Source organism: Polypterus senegalus, chromosome 11 (assembly GCF_016835505.1).
Source record: "Polypterus senegalus isolate Bchr_013 chromosome 11, ASM1683550v1, whole genome shotgun sequence".
NCBI lineage: Eukaryota > Metazoa > Chordata > Cladistia > Polypteriformes > Polypteridae > Polypterus > Polypterus senegalus.
This window is the reverse complement of record NC_053164.1, coordinates 39,939,041-39,956,116: the sequence shown is the minus strand read 5'-3', so window position 1 is coordinate 39,956,116 and position 17,076 is coordinate 39,939,041. Positions and strand designations below refer to the sequence as shown.

The window sequence follows — 17,076 nt, the reverse complement described above, 5'->3', positions numbered from 1 at the left end:
TCTCCTCCATTGAAAAAATCAGAATACTCCAGTGATTAAAGACCTAAAGAATTAGAGAAGGAACATACTGAAATATTCATTTACAGCCTAACATGTAACAATCAATAAACTTTAAATATATGAAAGAAGGTTCTCACTCCTCACATTCATTCCAAACCCTTCCTCAACTCCAAGCTGCCAAATGCTGAACAAAGATTACTTAACCTCCTTAGCGTTACATTTTTTCATCAAAAAAACATGTCAAATGTTTTGTATTGTTTGGCTTGTTTGTTACATCTCATCCTTCTACTGTAAAACGTGCAAAACATGTTAAAACTACAAAGTCAGAAGTGTAAAAAGGAGTAATAATAATAATAATAATAATAATAATAATAATAATGCCAGATATCATCAGAAGCTACTGGTTCCCTTGGTATACTGTTATTTACTTGGCACTGTTCAGCATAACAGTTTGTCTTAACAGCAATTCTTTCGATCACATCATCATCAAGAAATAACTTCAAGTAAGTAAATGGATCTTGGCTGTCAACATCCACTTTTATTCCTGTCTGCCACGTCAAATCAAAATGAGGTGGTGCTAGTTTATTTGAAGCAGGGTCAAAATAAACCCAAACATGAGCGTCACTTCTGGATTCATCAGAATTACTTTGGGTTTCGATCTCCATTTCAATTTCACTGCCTGAAGACAGATACTCTTTGTCATCACTACTGATAAGGGGCTCCTCAACATCACTGCTCGTATCACTGTCAAGAGCGTGCATCACTTTGGCTGTTGAAAAAACGTTTCTTATGAGATGCCATTATGATGCTAGGAGTAGACGCTTCTACATCGTTGCTTGGGTAATGCTCAGGCCTGACACCTGAAAAATCCTGTTAAGGCAGAAATCTGGTTTCTTAATAATCCACGTTTACATAGGCAAATAATCTTCTGGAGCTCTCCTTTGGCAAATCGCTTCGATATTATTAGACTGCACAAAAAAGAGTTAAACACCATCAGCCACCAGGAATCCAAAAATAAGCATGAAGCCGGTGATCATTTTTTTGTGTTTTATAAACATGTGTAGTGAAATTGATGCTTTCTTTATAATTGCACACAGCACACTATTTTCTGCTAGGTTGTGCGACTGAGCCCTGCAAAGGAGCAGTGGTACATGTGCGTCTTACCTTATACCCAGTGCTGCTGGCATAATAAGGCAGTTATTTTTGATTCCGTAAGATATGTATTGTGATAGGTTACTTGTTACTTTAAAAAGTAATCAGACTACATAATGCATTTACTTTATCATTGCTTATCATCCTGCTCTGAACATTTAGCTCAACAACATAAATTTTGTGATCTTGTGAAATATTGAGACAGACTGTTTCAGCCAGGAGAAGAAATAATGCAACTGTCTGAACATTTGCCTCTGGAAATATATTTTGTGGACGCTTCTACCTGTGGCTGCTGAAAGTGTGTGTAAAGTAAATACATATGCAGGCTGACAGAGTGCAAGCCACAATGTACAAAATCCTTAACAGTAAGGAGGTTAAGGGATTACATGGCCACATAATTGGGTTATACGTGGAGAAAGCTACCTCTGTTAACCAGATTTCTCAAAGGGCAATAAATCGATTTCTCTAACTGGAATTAAGAGTTTACATGGCATTTTAGAAATCAGGTTTCTGTAAGCAGACAGGTTAAGGAGGTGAATGTAAACGTTCCTAGTATTTTCAACAAGCTATGAATCTTATTAACTTTTGATCTATTTCTAACATCCCACACTGTGTTACAATAGTTGTTAGATTATGTGCTGTTGTCAAAAGAGTTGTTAGAAGTTAAATGATTTGGCCTGTGCACCACTCTATTTTGCATTAATTGCTGTTTTTTATTTATATATTTTTATTTATTTTATTTTTTTTAAGAAATTGCACTGAGGCCAGTAAGCAGCAGCAAAAGTTACATCATTTTGTTTCTGACATATTGAGGTGACATTTAAAGTTGCTTTTGCCCTCTAGTGGACACTAAGGGATTAGTAGGGTGACACAATAATATCCATCTGCAGAGCCAGAGCACCATATGTCACCTGAGGTCTACGTCAGCAGTTATGGAATGGAAGTTAATGGTAGGGGCCAATATGGTTAGCGTGGAGGATAAATGGCTAAGGTGAGGGGTTAGTTTTGTTATGGTTAGGGTTTGGTGGGGCAAGCATGTCAATCAATTTGATTTGTGGTGACATTTATTACCAAACTGCTGGTCTAGACATGCGGTGATGTCACTTCCACCCTGAAACTGCTACCACAGACTTGTGGTGACGTATGGTGCAGTGGCTTTGCAGGTGAATACATCTTGAATGTCAAACAAACATTTAAAATATAAAATAAGACATGTCAACAGAAAAATAATAAGAAAAAAACCAATATCCAGCCTATCTAATCCAATTCAGAACTGACAATTAAATTAAAACACATGTTTGAGAATGTGGGGGAGAAGAAGTGTGCACATTAGCAACTAAGAGATGGCAGGGCATTGACATCTACTGTAACTGTATGATAGAGTGATGACATTTCAATGCAATTAGAATTAAAAAAATATGTAAAACATATTATAATTTAAAATCAGAGGCCCAAATTGTTGTTTGCACAACCAGAACCACCACTGCAACAACTTCTGGTCTTTTATCCTATGATGTAATTATGTTATGAAGAATTGTAATATTTCACTCCCACCACCTACTGTTGTTCTCATAATTTTTCACATCCCAGTAAGAACATAAATATTTGTTTAAACTTAAGGTACCAATCTAATACATCATACAAATACAATAGTAAGAAATAGGAAAGAAATATTTACAATTAACCAGACAATAGCTATAGCAAAAATATAGCTGTGGGAGGAAATGATCACATAATGAAAAAACTTAAGAATCTACAGTATTTATATAAAATGCTATGCTCTGTCCATGTGTCACACAACTTGGTCATAATCAAAACCTTATGACTTGACACATTGTGGAAATTCAAAAATCTGAGCTTGCAGCAATCTCAGAAAAGTAAAGTAATTGACAAAGTGACATGACAGACGGAAAAGTTAAGTGTTTTACTGGTGGGCAGAAAGGTTTAGTGTAGTAAAAGCTACAGAGAGTCCATCTATTGATAATCTCCAAGGGAGATATATATATAGGCAGATGTTTGCCGACCAACCACAAGCGTTACCTGGAAGGTAGACACCCAAATAATCAAATTGCGATTCAGACCTAAGAACGTAATACTCTGATCTTCACAATGTCAAATAAGTGAACCAGCAGTTGTGGCGCAACATCAGAGGCTTTGCCTCAGGCACTTACGTCCAAGGTTCGATCCCCGTAAGAGCATGCAAAAGTGTGTACACCTGACAAGCTCCAATTAGGGCGAAACACGTGTTGTGTACTTTTGTATTATTTGGCATGTTACTGTATAACATATATATATATCTCTTTGGAATCCATTAGCAAGTGTAAGTATAATCAATTGTTAAAAAGAACTCTACAATAGTAAGAAAGAAAAAGAACAGCAGTGATATATGCTGAGTGTCAGGCACATAATGAGATGGTCTTAACATAGGATGCAGAATGCAGAAGGGGCTATGAAGAGAATGCAGAGAGCTATGAACCACCTTTATTTGAGGACTGGAGGTCCATGTGTTTCCTAGTCCTACTGTATAGAAATTATTGGATTAAGAAAGTGTTTTGAATATTCCAAAACTGAAATTCACAAGAACAAGATAATAAATTTTCAAAATAACACAATAAGCACATAGAATGAAAAAGTGGTGCACACAGTATAAGCAGTATTTATGAGGTAAAAAGTCATGGGGATGGCATTTATACTCAATAGCGATTAGTAAAACAGATATTCCTCAATCTTATGTTCCTATCTTGTAGCCTTTGTCACACTGTTAATAACAAGCAAGACACATTTGCTTTAGGAGCACATGTTTAGATGAGCAAAAGATATGTTTACTGTAATGCCTACGCTAAATTTATAAGTGCATTTACTTAGTAATGACAGCTTTATGGTTCCCACACATAAGCATGGCAAAAAGGTGCGAGGCCTCCAAAAGGCAGGTCAGACTTCCAGCTAGCCTTCACAGATAAGGCTCATCCCCTGGCCACCTGATGGCCTTCTGTGATGACTTGCTTACTGTCAACTTCTGGCTTGTATGAGGATTTATTGACAACAATGGAAAAATAACAAAATATTCAACAATATAACAAGGCAAAAGGATATGCCTAAAGCACAATTTGCAGACAAGTCCTAGTACAAAACCAGTTAATCAAAATCCAAAGACAGGCAACCTTTCAAGCAAAGCAAGTAAACTGAAAAAAGCATAGTACTTGCAATTGAAAATTGTCTTTTAACAAAACACATTCAAATTAAGCACATGCGACTTGTGTTCCCAGCATGCCTGCATTGGCTGAGCGCAGTTCCTTGTGGTGAGGTAATGATGGCCTCATCTCTTGTGGGTCCAACCACAAAACATAAGGAACATCAGAGAACGAGATTATCCATATAAAAACTAATTAAAAGAAAAGAATACATAATGTAATACTATAAACATTATTAACATAAAAGGTAGAATAACGAATCAGAAATGAACAAAAAAAAAAAATGCAAATAAGAAATTTAAACATAAGTTAGAGAATGAACCCTGGTATAAATATAATAGATAGTAAGCAAGTAAGAAATCACCTGTTTAATGTTGAAACATGCAAAAATGTAAATTATAAACCACACTAATGTTTCTAAAAATGCACAAATCTAATGAAGACATTTCATTTAATATGTAAATATGTAGATGATTTGGGGTGAATGCCCAGCTATGGACTGGCAACCTTTGCAGGGATAAGCTCTGTTCTCCATGCTGCTGGAATAAGCTCTGCGTCTCCATGACCTGATAATTGAATTAAGCACAATGAGTGGAAGGATTTCATATAAAGAATATGAACTAAATGTCACATCTACTGACCGATTTAAATGAATCCTCCTAAAAGTAGATGGATGAATAAGAGTTTTATGAACCAGGCCTCAGTTTGCTGGTGTAAATCCTTGCCATCAAGGTTATTTTGAAAACTGGCTTGCATCTACTGAGATAATCTTGTTTATTGATCAATAATTAATGAACTTTTTAAGGATGATCTGAGTGCATTAGGGTATAGCAATGTAAAGAAAGATTGATGCCTTTTGACAACTCAAGACAAGAGAAGAAGCTAAGGTGTAAAGGTTTCTGTTGTGTCAGCCTTATCACTGTGACAAAGCTAGTATATGAGTTGACTTCACAAGTTTATGTGCCAAGCAAAAGGTAAAAACAGCTTAAAGTATCTGAATCTACATCCCAGTAAAATACACTTTCTAGTAAACAAAACATAAATCTGTAAAACACATGTACCCAGAAAGATTTTCATAGTCTCAGAGAATGTCCAACAGTGTTTGTCCTTACCAGATAAGGGTATAGAATATCCACCATCATGTAGGGGCTAAATTTCATAAAGAACCTCATGGGATCAAATGTTGTAGCTTGACTTACCTTCTTGTTGATACAGCAGGTGTAAGGCACTCCACAAGACAGTGGACCTGTCCCATTACAGGAATGATAATGGTTCACGGCCCAGTCTTTGTACTCATCTCCCCCACAACAGGAAAGCTAAAAGAACAATGAACGAGAAGTCATTAGTCAGTTGCATCAGTTTAAAAATATAACCACAGTGTTATTCCAGCAATGCAAGCTCAGCCGAGGCACATCTCACGGGCTTAGGATTTCTAAGGGAATATTAAGGAGACTGCAGTGGGCTGGTGCCCTGCTCAGGGTTTGTTTCCTGCCTTGCGCCCTGTGTTGGCTGGGATTGGCTCCAGCAGACCCCCGTGACCCTGTAGTTAGGATATAGCGGGTTGGATATTGGATGGATGGATGGTTACTAAGGAGATACTGAGTGATTTGGAAATTGTAGGGGGAGAAGTGCTGCTAAGATTAAATCGGCTGAAATCAAACAAATCATCAGGACCAGATAATATTTATCCTCGAGTTCTTAAGGAGGCTAGTGAGTACATATATAAACCCTTGATGCTTACTTTTAGGAAGTCACTGCGCACCAGGAGAAATTGCTAAGGACTGGAAAATAGAAAATATCATTACATTACATAAAAATGATAATTGGGCAGATACAAGAAACTATAGGCCAGTAAGCTTATAGTGCATCATAGGAAAAGTAATGGAAGGAATTATTAAGGGAAAGAATGAACAACACATGGTAAGAACAGAAGTTTAATTAACATTCAGCACTGGTTCAGAAGACGGCAGTCATGTTTTACTAATATGCTGGAATTCATGGTGTGCATGTGATATTATTTATCTTGATTTTCAGAAAGCATTTAATAAAGTATCATGTGAAAGGCTGGACATCAGAAGAAATGGGAGTTCATGGTGTTGAGTGTAGATGGTTGTAGAAATAAGTAAAACATAGGAAGCAGAGGGTGATGGTGCAAGGAACCCTATCAGAATTAAAAATGGTGTCCCTCTGGGGTTAGTGATAGGCCTGCTGCTATTTTTAATATATATATAAATGATTTGGATAGAAATATAAGTAACAAGCTGGATAAGTTTGCAAATGATACCAAGCCAGGTGGACTGACAGATAATCTAAAATTAATTGAATCATTACAAAGGGACATGGAGAGCATACAGGCTTGGGTCGGTTTGTGGCAGATGACATTTAATGTAAGTAAAAGTAAAGTATTACATACAGGAAGTAGAAATGTTATATTTAAATACACAATGGAAGGTCTGAAAATTGAATGTACTGTAGGATTTAAGAGACAAAGTGAACTTGTCACTATCAACGTCCAGACAGTGTTCAGAAGCTATTAAGAAGGCTAGCAGAATGTTAGGTTAGATAGCATGAAGTGTGTAGTACAAGTCACAGGAGGTAATACTTAAGCTTTATAAAACACTGATAATACCTTACCTGGTGTATCGTGTGCTATTTTGGTCTCCAGGCCACAAAAAAGGACATAGAAGGGCTAGAAAGTACAAAAAAGAATGACTGGGCTGATTCCATGGCTACAGGGAATGAATTGTGGCGAAAGATTAAAAGAGCTGAGGCTTTCCAGTTTAAGCAAATAGAGATTAAGAGATTCATATGATTGATGTGTTCAAAATTATAAAAGGAATTAGTACAGTGAATTGAGACTGTAAGTTTAAAATGAGTTCAACAAAAACACAGAGACGTGGTTGGAAACTTTGAGAGGATAAACTTCCCATTAGGAAGTTTTTCCTCACACAGAGAACCATCCTCTTTAATAAAACCCCTGTGTGCGTCCAGGTGTCCGTGTGTGCGTGTCCTCTGGTGAAGTGCGCATGCGCGGGGTTGCACCGTGCATCGCCCATTTGTACGACAGTGAATGGCGTAGCCTCGGCCGCGCATCATACACAAATAAAGGTGGAACCTGGGCACACAATGAATGGCGTATCCTCGGCCGCGCATGATAAGCAACACAGTTATTGGCGTAGCCTTGGCTGTGCATGATAAGCAACACAGTGAATGGTGTGGCCTCGGCCGCGCATGATAAGCAAATAAAGGTGGAACCTGGGCACACAGTGAATGGCGTATCCTCGGCCACGCATAATAGGCAACACAGTTATTGTCTTTGAAGAGAAAGAAAATGAGCGTCATAAAAACGCTACAAGCGAAAGAGCAAATAGATCTATAGAAAAACAGGAAAATGAGCGTAAAAAAAAAAATGATCAACTGAGCAAGATATGCAGAACTATCCTATTGAGTTTCTTAATCAGCTAATTCCAACAGGAATGCTGAGGCATAAACTGAACCTTAAAAGGGGAGCAATAATTTTGCTCCTTAGGAATATAAACACTAAAAGAGTGTTTAGAAACCTCATCATTGCTCAAGTAATAACAGGTTCGTCTTTATTCCCCGTATTGATTTGGCTCCATCCTCTACTAATTTACCCTTTACCTTAGGAAGGTGACAATTTCCAGTTACATTAGCCTTTGCCATAACAATTAATAAAGCTCAGGGGCAAACCTTAGAAAAAGTTGCCATTTACTTGCCACAACCAGTATTTAGCCACAGTCAGTTATATGTGGCATTATCAAGAGTTAGAAGTTTTTCAAATGTTGTTGTCAAGGTTGTAGATGGTCCTGAACAAGGCAAACTGTTGCCAAACTCAGACAGAGTATTTACAAAGAATGTTGTCTATAATGAAATGGTAAAAAAAAAAAAAACTTTTTCCTGAATATCTTCTTCAGATATTGTGTATTACATATTGTTACAAAGTTTTACACTAAGGCAATATTAATTATACTTACTGTATTATCATATATGTTTCTATTTTATTTTTATTATTATTTTACTTTAGGCTTCTTGCAAAAATATTTTTGAAAAAAAACTAATTATGACAAGAAGCAGAATGAGGTCGAGGATCCTTGTCATTTAATATAGACTGTTCCTACTAATGTTTATGCAATACTGTTTTAGCGCCCGTTCTTGTAACGCGCTTAATGTCTAGTATAGAATAAGATACCAAGTTGTGTGGTAGACAGTAGGACTTTATGGACACTTAAAACTTGACTTGGTGTTATTTTTGGAGGAATTAGGAGAACTGGCAATTCATAATCTTGGAAAAGTACTAAAGTGCAACACCGGGATGTATAACAGAGCTTTTGTGTAGGACCTAGTCGAAGACAATCCCCATAAGCTGTGATGAGCACTAGCAGCAAAGCATTACCTAAATGCTAAGACTCAAATATGACATTGTGATGTACTTAAAATGATAAAAATATTCCTAGCTTTCTAAGACCTTTAAATCAAAATATGTATAAAATCATATGCCTTGAAAATAAATCTTCATAAAGATGTACAGCAAGGCCATAACAAAAAATTATTGAAGACAATATATATATATATATATATTTATAAATATTTTTTATCAAGTAATATTGGCTTACCAATTCTTAATACAGAGGCTTTAAAATATAGAACTGCGACATTCTTTCTGATAAAGCAGACTGCTGTCACCGTCCTGCTCCACTGACAGACTAAGGAGATCGTTCCTCCCCCACACTACGCGACTCTTCAATTCCACCATTGGGTAAACATTAACACTATACAAGATTATAGACTGTTATACCTGCCTTGCATTCTTCACCTTGCATTTTTTAACTTGCACGGCTTTTTTTTATTGCTCTTTAATTGATATTGTTTGTATCAGTATGCTACTGCTGGAGTATGCTGCAGAAATACACTGAGATGAGAGATGTAAGTTTTATGGGTAACAAAGCCTTGTGGACATTGTGATTAATTTTGAGAAATCTGGTCCAACTACTAGTTACTTCTCAAGATTCTGTTATCCATAACAGTTTTCCACAAGACAAGAATGTAGTGCTCTTCTCTCAAAATGCTTGGCGCTCTCAGCTTCAGTAATTGGCACGCAGGAGAGAAAGCCCCTCTTAGTCTCTTAGAAAGCAACATGTTGAAATTCTACTCAACTTCATTCTTTCAATCTTTCACCCTCCCTTAAATTAGTCATCCACCTTTGCCACTGAAAACTATCAGAAAACCTCTTTTTTAATGATTGGTTGAATCAAAAATGTAATTGGGGTGAAGGTCAGAATTATTGAGGTGCAATTTCAGACTGTGCAGCCACAAGACGTGCAATGAATTTCAGCCTGGCCTATAATCAATCCTGGAATTTCTCAGAGACAAGATATATCAGGAAAAAAAAAGAAAGTGACTTTAATGAGATAAGATTTGTTTCCGAGGTGCTTCATGGGAATTATAAACATGTCAGGAGTTAATTACAGTGCCGGATGGACGGACACTCACTCTGCTGCTGTTAGAGACAAGGTTCCCCTTTAATGAGAACATGAAAAGGCAGCGCTCCCTGAATCATGATGATGATATTATTTTATTTCAATTTTTCCGTGAGTTTTAATTGAATTCAACCTATCTCCACTCTTGTAGCCTCTCATTACTGTATCTGCTAACCTTGGCAGCCTTGAGCCTCTGCCTGGAAGCAGGAGAGAAAGCAACCATGACAAGTTCAAACACTGCTTTTTGATGGCACAAAGAAGATCAAAGTCTTCCTGGAATTAAAATAAATCACATCTACGATCAATCGCCTTTAAGTTGTAAACTTAAAAAGAAGAAAAACAGAAAACTAGGACAGAGTAGACTTTACATATGCTATGTGTGTGTGTTTCTACTAAAATATCACATCGTCCTTTGTTCACTTTAATCTTTCTGTTGTAAGAGGCTTTCAGCACCACTCCTTGACTTGCTCTGCTGCTGGTGAGCCTCCTGTAGACGCTCGATAGACACTTCAGATGGCTGAGTACCGCTTGCACTATTTTCATTACAAGTTTAAACAGGGGGGAAAATTAAAGGAATAAAATATTACTGTGTGCCAATCAAAAAGAGTTGCAATTGAGTTAAAAACATTAAATCTGTCAACCAGGGATGAAGAATATGCTATAATTTCAGAGAAACTTTTTCATTCACACATAGACACACACACTATATATATATATCTGTCTATCAATCATTGGATCTATAGATAGATAGAACTTTATTTGTCCTCTGATGGAAAGTTGGCTGTTAACACAAGCTCTTTATTAAATAAATATAAAAATCGATTGCTAAATAATGAATATATATATATATATATATATATATATATATATATATATATATATATATATATATTGTGAAACCTGGCCCCGGCACAGACAGACGGACAACATTTTTGCACCCAACACACTTTTATTTACACTAATATACAAAAGTCACGTGCACTCACAACCCCAGTGCCTTCTGCACCGATTCCCCCAAGTCCAGGGCCCACAGTCCTGTGCCTTGCTTCCTGGCCGCCTCCTGTCCGCTCTCCAGCTCAGTCCTTCTGCCTCCCGACTTCCACCACCGACTGGAGGGAGGCGGCCCCTTAAATAATGCCCCGGATGAGCCCCAGGTGCTTCCTCCATCCTTGGCCACGCCCCAGCGTGGCGGAAGTGTCGGCTGCCTTCCTGGCCGCTCTCCGGGCGCCACACAATGTCTTCCCCCCGGCACTTCCTGGTGTGGCGGAAGTGTCGGGTTCCCGGATAATCAGGCACCGGGCGCCGCCTGGCGGTGGCCACGGGTCCCTACAGGGCTGGGCTTCAAAGCCCTGTACCTGAGGGCCCGTGCCTAACCAGGACGGACGCCCCACTCTGTCTGGAGGAGGCACTCGCCTCCTCCGGTCCTCAAGCGTCCCGCCGGGCTCCTGCCCGACCGGCAACCGCCCGGGGATAAACCGGCATCGGAGCGCCGCCTGGCGGTGGCCACGGGTCCCTACAGGGAAGGGCTTCCATGCCCTCAACCCGTGGCCCCCAACAGAACCAGGACGGACGCCTCGCGGTCTGGAGGAGGCACAAGCCCTCCTCACGCCCTCCTGGCGTCCCGGCCGGGCTCCAGCCCCGGCCGGGGGCCACAGTGCCCCACCGCTAGCGAGGACACGTGGGTCCGAACGACACAACCCGAAAGGGCAGCACGTCCCCAGCGAGGGTCCTACTATGTCCCCAGGGTCCAACACGGCACCCTGGGACATCTGTCTTCGCACCCTCGCCGCGCAAACGTCCCCTGTGGTCTGCGCCGCTCCCTCGCTGTTCCCCAGCGGGTCACCGTAGTCCTCCCGGCGTGGAGCACTCCGCGCGCCTCCGTTCCAGGCGGGCAGGTCCCGCCGACGCCGGCCTCAGCGCTCGTCGGGCTTCGGCCTGTAAAACAAAGGAAAAGAGGGCCAGAAGCACAGCGAGGACACTCATCCCGAGCGCCCGTCGGTCTCCGTGACGACCGTGCTCCTGCCCCCTCCGACAGCCCCCAACTTGCCTGCTGAAGTCCGCCGCCGCAGGTTCCATGCCCGTCCGCCGTCCGCGGCACCGCTCGCAGGCGGCTCGCCCAGCCGCCCAGGGATCTCCTCTGCCCGCAGTGCGGACGCCCTTCTCGGACGCGCGCACCCAGCGCCGCGCTCTCCTATCGGAGGAACCGGCATTCACCCTTCGGTTCCTCCTTCTTTCTTGGACGCTGACGGTCTGGGTCTGAGCACAGCAAAGCTCAAATCCAGCCCGTCTGCGTCCAGGCAGAGCGACAGGAGACAGCTGCAGGCTTGAAGCGCAGGGCGCTAGGACCCAGGGCACTCAGCCGCCCCGATCCTACCAGCCCTTGCGTGTTCGAGCTCCTCGCCTCGCTAGCTGTCTGCACCGCCGCATCCGCTGTTGGGAGGTTGCCTACTCGGAGCCGCTCGTCCTGTAAACAGTCACGGCCATGTTCGGCGAACCCCCACTTGCTTTACAGGAACGGCAACACTCACCACTCCCGCCGTGTTCTGTCTGCCTCCGGTTCCAGCGCCGCGCCGTTCCTCCGTCTCACGCGGTGTCACTCCCGACGCGACCGCCTTCTCCATCAGCTGCTCGCACTGAGCGACTAGAACACGCAGCAACTCCTCAAAAGGCGGCTTGGCGGGCGAAGGGGCCTCCTCCGGCGCGCGCCGAGCCGCTGGTGGAAAGAGAGAGACAGACGTCGGTGGGCTTACCTGTCCATCAGCTCCACGCGACGCCTGCCTCCTCTGGGCCACTCCCTCTGGCCCAATCGGGTCTCGGTTTGGCACGAGACTGGCATTCCTTGGGCCCGCCTCTATCCAATCATCGGCGGGCACGCAAGACACACCGCCAATCCCGTGCCTGTCAGCGGCGGGACCACGGCCCGCGGCCATCTTGTCTCCCCTGCGCTGGGTACGGAGACGTGCCTCCTCACCGCGTTGTAGCTGCAGTGATTCCTCGAGCCGCAGCGGCTCCGATTCCGCAGCCTCCTTTGCTGCCTCCGTAGCCGCACTGCCGACAGCCCGTGGCCCGGCGCGCTCCTGCCACAGACGCGGATCCGGTCTGTCCCTCCCTGCGGAAAACAAGGTATGACCGACCCCGAAGGGCCGATTACTGCAGGGCAGGGTACTCACCTCCGGGATCCCGTCTTGCCGAGGCCCCCACCTCGGTGTGGCCTTTTGCGTCGCCACGCCGGCCTGGCTGTCCGTGTCGACAGCGCGACTTTCGGAGCCCGCTGCGCTCCAGCGAGGCCCGCTCCTCCTCCGCACCCGGGGATGGCCTCTTCTCATTCCGGCGGCGGTTTCGGGTTAAAACGCTCCCGCGGGGCCGTTGCACGGGCCGCTCCCGCGGCCAGTGTGTGGGGTCCGCTGCTGCGCCGGGCCGTTCACAGAAATTTTTTGATTTAACAATACAGGTCCCCGCCTTGAACCAGGCGGAGTATCCTGCCGACTACGCCACTGTGAAACCTGGCCCCGGCACAGACAGACGGACAACATTTTTGCACCCAACACACTTTTATTTACACTAATATACAAAAGTCACGTGCACTCACAACCCCAGTGCCTTCTGCACCGATTCCCCCAAGTCCAGGGCCCACAGTCCTGTGCCTTGCTTCCTGGCCGCCTCCTGTCCGCTCTCCAGCTCAGTCCTTCTGCCTCCCGACTTCCACCACCGACTGGAGGGAGGCGGCCCCTAAATAATGCCCCGGATGAGCCCCAGGTGCTTCCTCCATCCTTGGCCACGCCCCAGCGTGGCGGAAGTGTCGGCTGCCTTCCTGGCCGCTCTCCGGGCGCCACACAATGTCTTCCCCCCGGCACTTCCTGGTGTGGCGGAAGTGTCGGGTTCCCGGGATAATCAGGCACCGGGGCGCCGCCTGGCGGTGGCCACGGGTCCCTACAGGGCTGGGCTTCAAAGCCCTGTACCTGAGGGCCCGTGCCTAACCAGGACGGACGCCCCCACTCTGTCTGGAGGAGGCACTCGCCTCCTCCGTCCTCCAAGGCGTCCCGGCCGGGCTCCTGCCCCGACCGGCAACCGCACGGGATAAACCGGCATCGGAGCGCCGCCTGGCGGTGGCCACGGGTCCCTACAGGAAGGGCTTCCATGCCCTCAACCCGTGGCCCCCAACAGAACCAGGACGGACGCCCCCGCGGTCTGGAGGAGGCACAAGCCCTCCTCACGTCCTCCTGGGCGTCCCGGCCGGGCTCCAGCCCCGGCCGGGGCCACAATATATATATAAATATATATATAGAAAAATACCCGCACTTTGCAGCGGCGAAGTACTGCCTTAAAATTTTTATTAAGAAGAAAAGTAAACCTTTTTAAACTGAGGGAAAATATACCAATAATTATTTGTTAAGGATCTCTTTGTATACCACATTGTGAGTTCGGCCCTCCGGTTGTAATATGACCAAGCTGTGTGCTAAGCTTTCTCTTGAGCATGCAATGTACAGTTGGCCTTGTGAACAGTAATCTTGTTTCAAATCTCACAGCTTGGATTGCTGCTGTCATAATCGGTTTGAGTTTCATGGTTTGTTTCAATTACGACAGTATTTGTAGGACTTGTGTTGAAGTGACATTCGGCATCTGTCAAGCGTTCTAAGTATACAACCAGTTTCATCGATAACTTCACATCCAGCTTTTGAGAGTTTAAACATTCATAATCATCAAAGTGTCCACTACTGAAATCGTCACCTGTGAATCTAAGATGTTTAAGAGGCATTGGCGGTTGTCCAAAGGTGTAAAATATTTGGCCATTTCGGTACAATTAAAAAGCGACAACCGAACAATTCAGCGGCAGCCATCAACTCACATGCAGATGCATAGGTGAAGGGCTTAAGCATTTCACTCTTCTAGTGCTCCTGTGTAGTATAATTATCTCCTGTACCGTCATCAGTCCACACCTTGAACCTGTCCCAGTCATTCAATACATAAGACACAATGTTTCTCCAGATATCAAGAGTGAGCCTGCAATATGTAACAAAGAGAATGGAAAAGGTAGGTGCCATCTCCAGGCATGGAAACCACTCGGTAAGTGACAGTTCTTTGATCGATGGTGATCACCTCGATAGACATGTTAATGGGGGTACGGTTGGAATGATAAAGGAAATGGGTACCTGAACAATGTAAAGTAAGTCTAAAATACCTACACAATAACTATAATCGTAATAAACAAACAATAAAACAGTGGAGAAGCCGTGGATTAAATAAGAAGGCTGTAGTTATCAGCAGGGAGACGTGAATCCCGTGGCGCATCAAGGAAGGGAATGTAGAGACTGGAACGACGGACGGCCTTATATAGGCAGGCAGCCAACAACGTGGGAGGCATTGGGATGGGGGACCCAACGCTGCCTCACACGGTGACTGAGCTGCAGGCTATGGACGTATATATGTACGTTAGTAGGATTCAGTTAGTGTTGGGAACCCGCGTACCAAATTTCTTGAAGATGAGCCCATAAGTAACAAAGGCCGTTGAAAAGTTCAATATGGCGGACGACAGTGGCGTCACACCACCGAAATAAGTACGTACATCGATTTTGGTTAGCGCTGGGAAGCCACCGACCAAATTTCGTGAAGATAGGGTACAGCCTTCTACCTACATGGGAAGTTGGAAAATTAGTGACGTTGTAAAGTTCAATATTGCAGCCGACAGTAGCGTCATACCATTGAAATAAGTACGTACATCGGTTTCGGTTAGCGCAGGGAAGCCGCCTACGAAATTTCGTGAAGATGGGGCCATAAATAAGAAAGTTCAACATGGCGAACGTTGCCGACCGTTATGACTGTTACGTGTAGAATTTCGAAATGAAACCTCCTTAACTTTTGTAAGTAAGCTGTAAGGAATAAGCCTGCCAAATTTCAGCCTTCTACCTACACGGGAAGTTGGAGAATTAGTGATGAGTCAGTGAGTGAGTCAGTCAATGAGGGCTTTGCCTTTTATTAGTATAGATAGATTATATATATGGAATCTTCTTGGATGTAAGCACTCCATCGTCTTAAAAGAATTCATCACAAAAGCAACCTTGAATGTTGCAGGGTTTTAATGAGCTGAACTCACCTTAAGGGACAGTAAGTAGTCGTGCAGCACAATTTACAAAGAGAGTTTTGCTTTGATTGCACCGACCACACTCATTTGCAAAGATTTACAGTCTCCCAGGAGCCGAGGGAGAGGATGCCGCCCAAAACTGCGAAGCTCTTGACCCGATGGAGCAGCCTGACATTCCACGCCTCCCAGCGTCCTCTTTTTTCTCAAGACCCCTCGCCGCGGAAGTCGGTGTCATCTTCACATTGTTTACAGCTTGGCGCAGTTAAAAAGTAGAAAGACGCAAAGCTGTTATCCTCATCTCTTCTACTATCAAGTACTGCCAATTAAAAAAAAAGTTATAATGTTGCAGTGTCCGCGACAGTCACGTGGGCGAATAAATAAAACGTCTCTGTCAAAACGTGCCTGGCGGCAGATGGCTCAGCGCTGGAGTCCAGAGAGGAGGGCTGGGAGAGGGTGATGCGGGGTGCACTTCTATGGGATAGATCGCGTGTTTGTGTTTACTTCTTTTCAATATTTGCAAAATAACTCTCACACAAATAATAACAATTCGTAAAGACGATATAAAAATGGCCTCCACAAATGAAGTGACTAGTTCCTGTATTATAATATGTTCTGTGGTCATACGTAATTTCTGTTTCGGTGGTCATACGTAATTTCCATTTCAAATGCAAAAAGAATTTTATATACTGTATATAGATTTTTAGAATAAAATAAACCAGAAGAATTTATAATAAAGAACAGAGATGAATTTAAATTACTTTTAATAATAAAATGCACATATCTAAGATTATATTTGAGTGTTATCTGTCCTCTAAAAGTAACTTCTGTCAGGAATAGCCTAAAGTCACAATCAGAACTAAGCTAAGTTATTATGAAAACCGGAACCCAACATGGACCACAATGACCCTGTAAAGGCACTCAACCTTCACGACTGACTTTGAGTTATTTTCCTCTTTTCTTGACCTGCAGTTATATGTAACTTGACTTGTTTACTACTTCATTTAATCTGGGTTCATATGAAACTGAATCATTTTTCAAAAGATATGAAAATTCTAGGCTAATTTTTATTTCTTATCAATCCATGCTACTGCTTTTACATTGAAAAACATCCATCCATCCATCATCCAACCCTCTATATCCTAACTACAGGGTCACC

The 17,076-nt window shown here is 43.2% G+C and overlaps 1 protein-coding gene across 1 annotated transcript in view; it reads right to left on the bottom strand.

Annotated features, from left to right (window-relative positions):
* Positions 1 to 17,076, bottom strand: part of zgc:110329 (uncharacterized protein LOC550500 homolog) — a 506,110-nt gene that overhangs the window by 179,533 nt on the left and 309,501 nt on the right. The window contains exon 5 of the mRNA XM_039768433.1: positions 5,543 to 5,659. Within this exon, the coding sequence (XP_039624367.1) occupies positions 5,543 to 5,659 (117 nt within the window). The remainder of the gene's footprint in view (positions 1 to 5,542; positions 5,660 to 17,076) is intronic.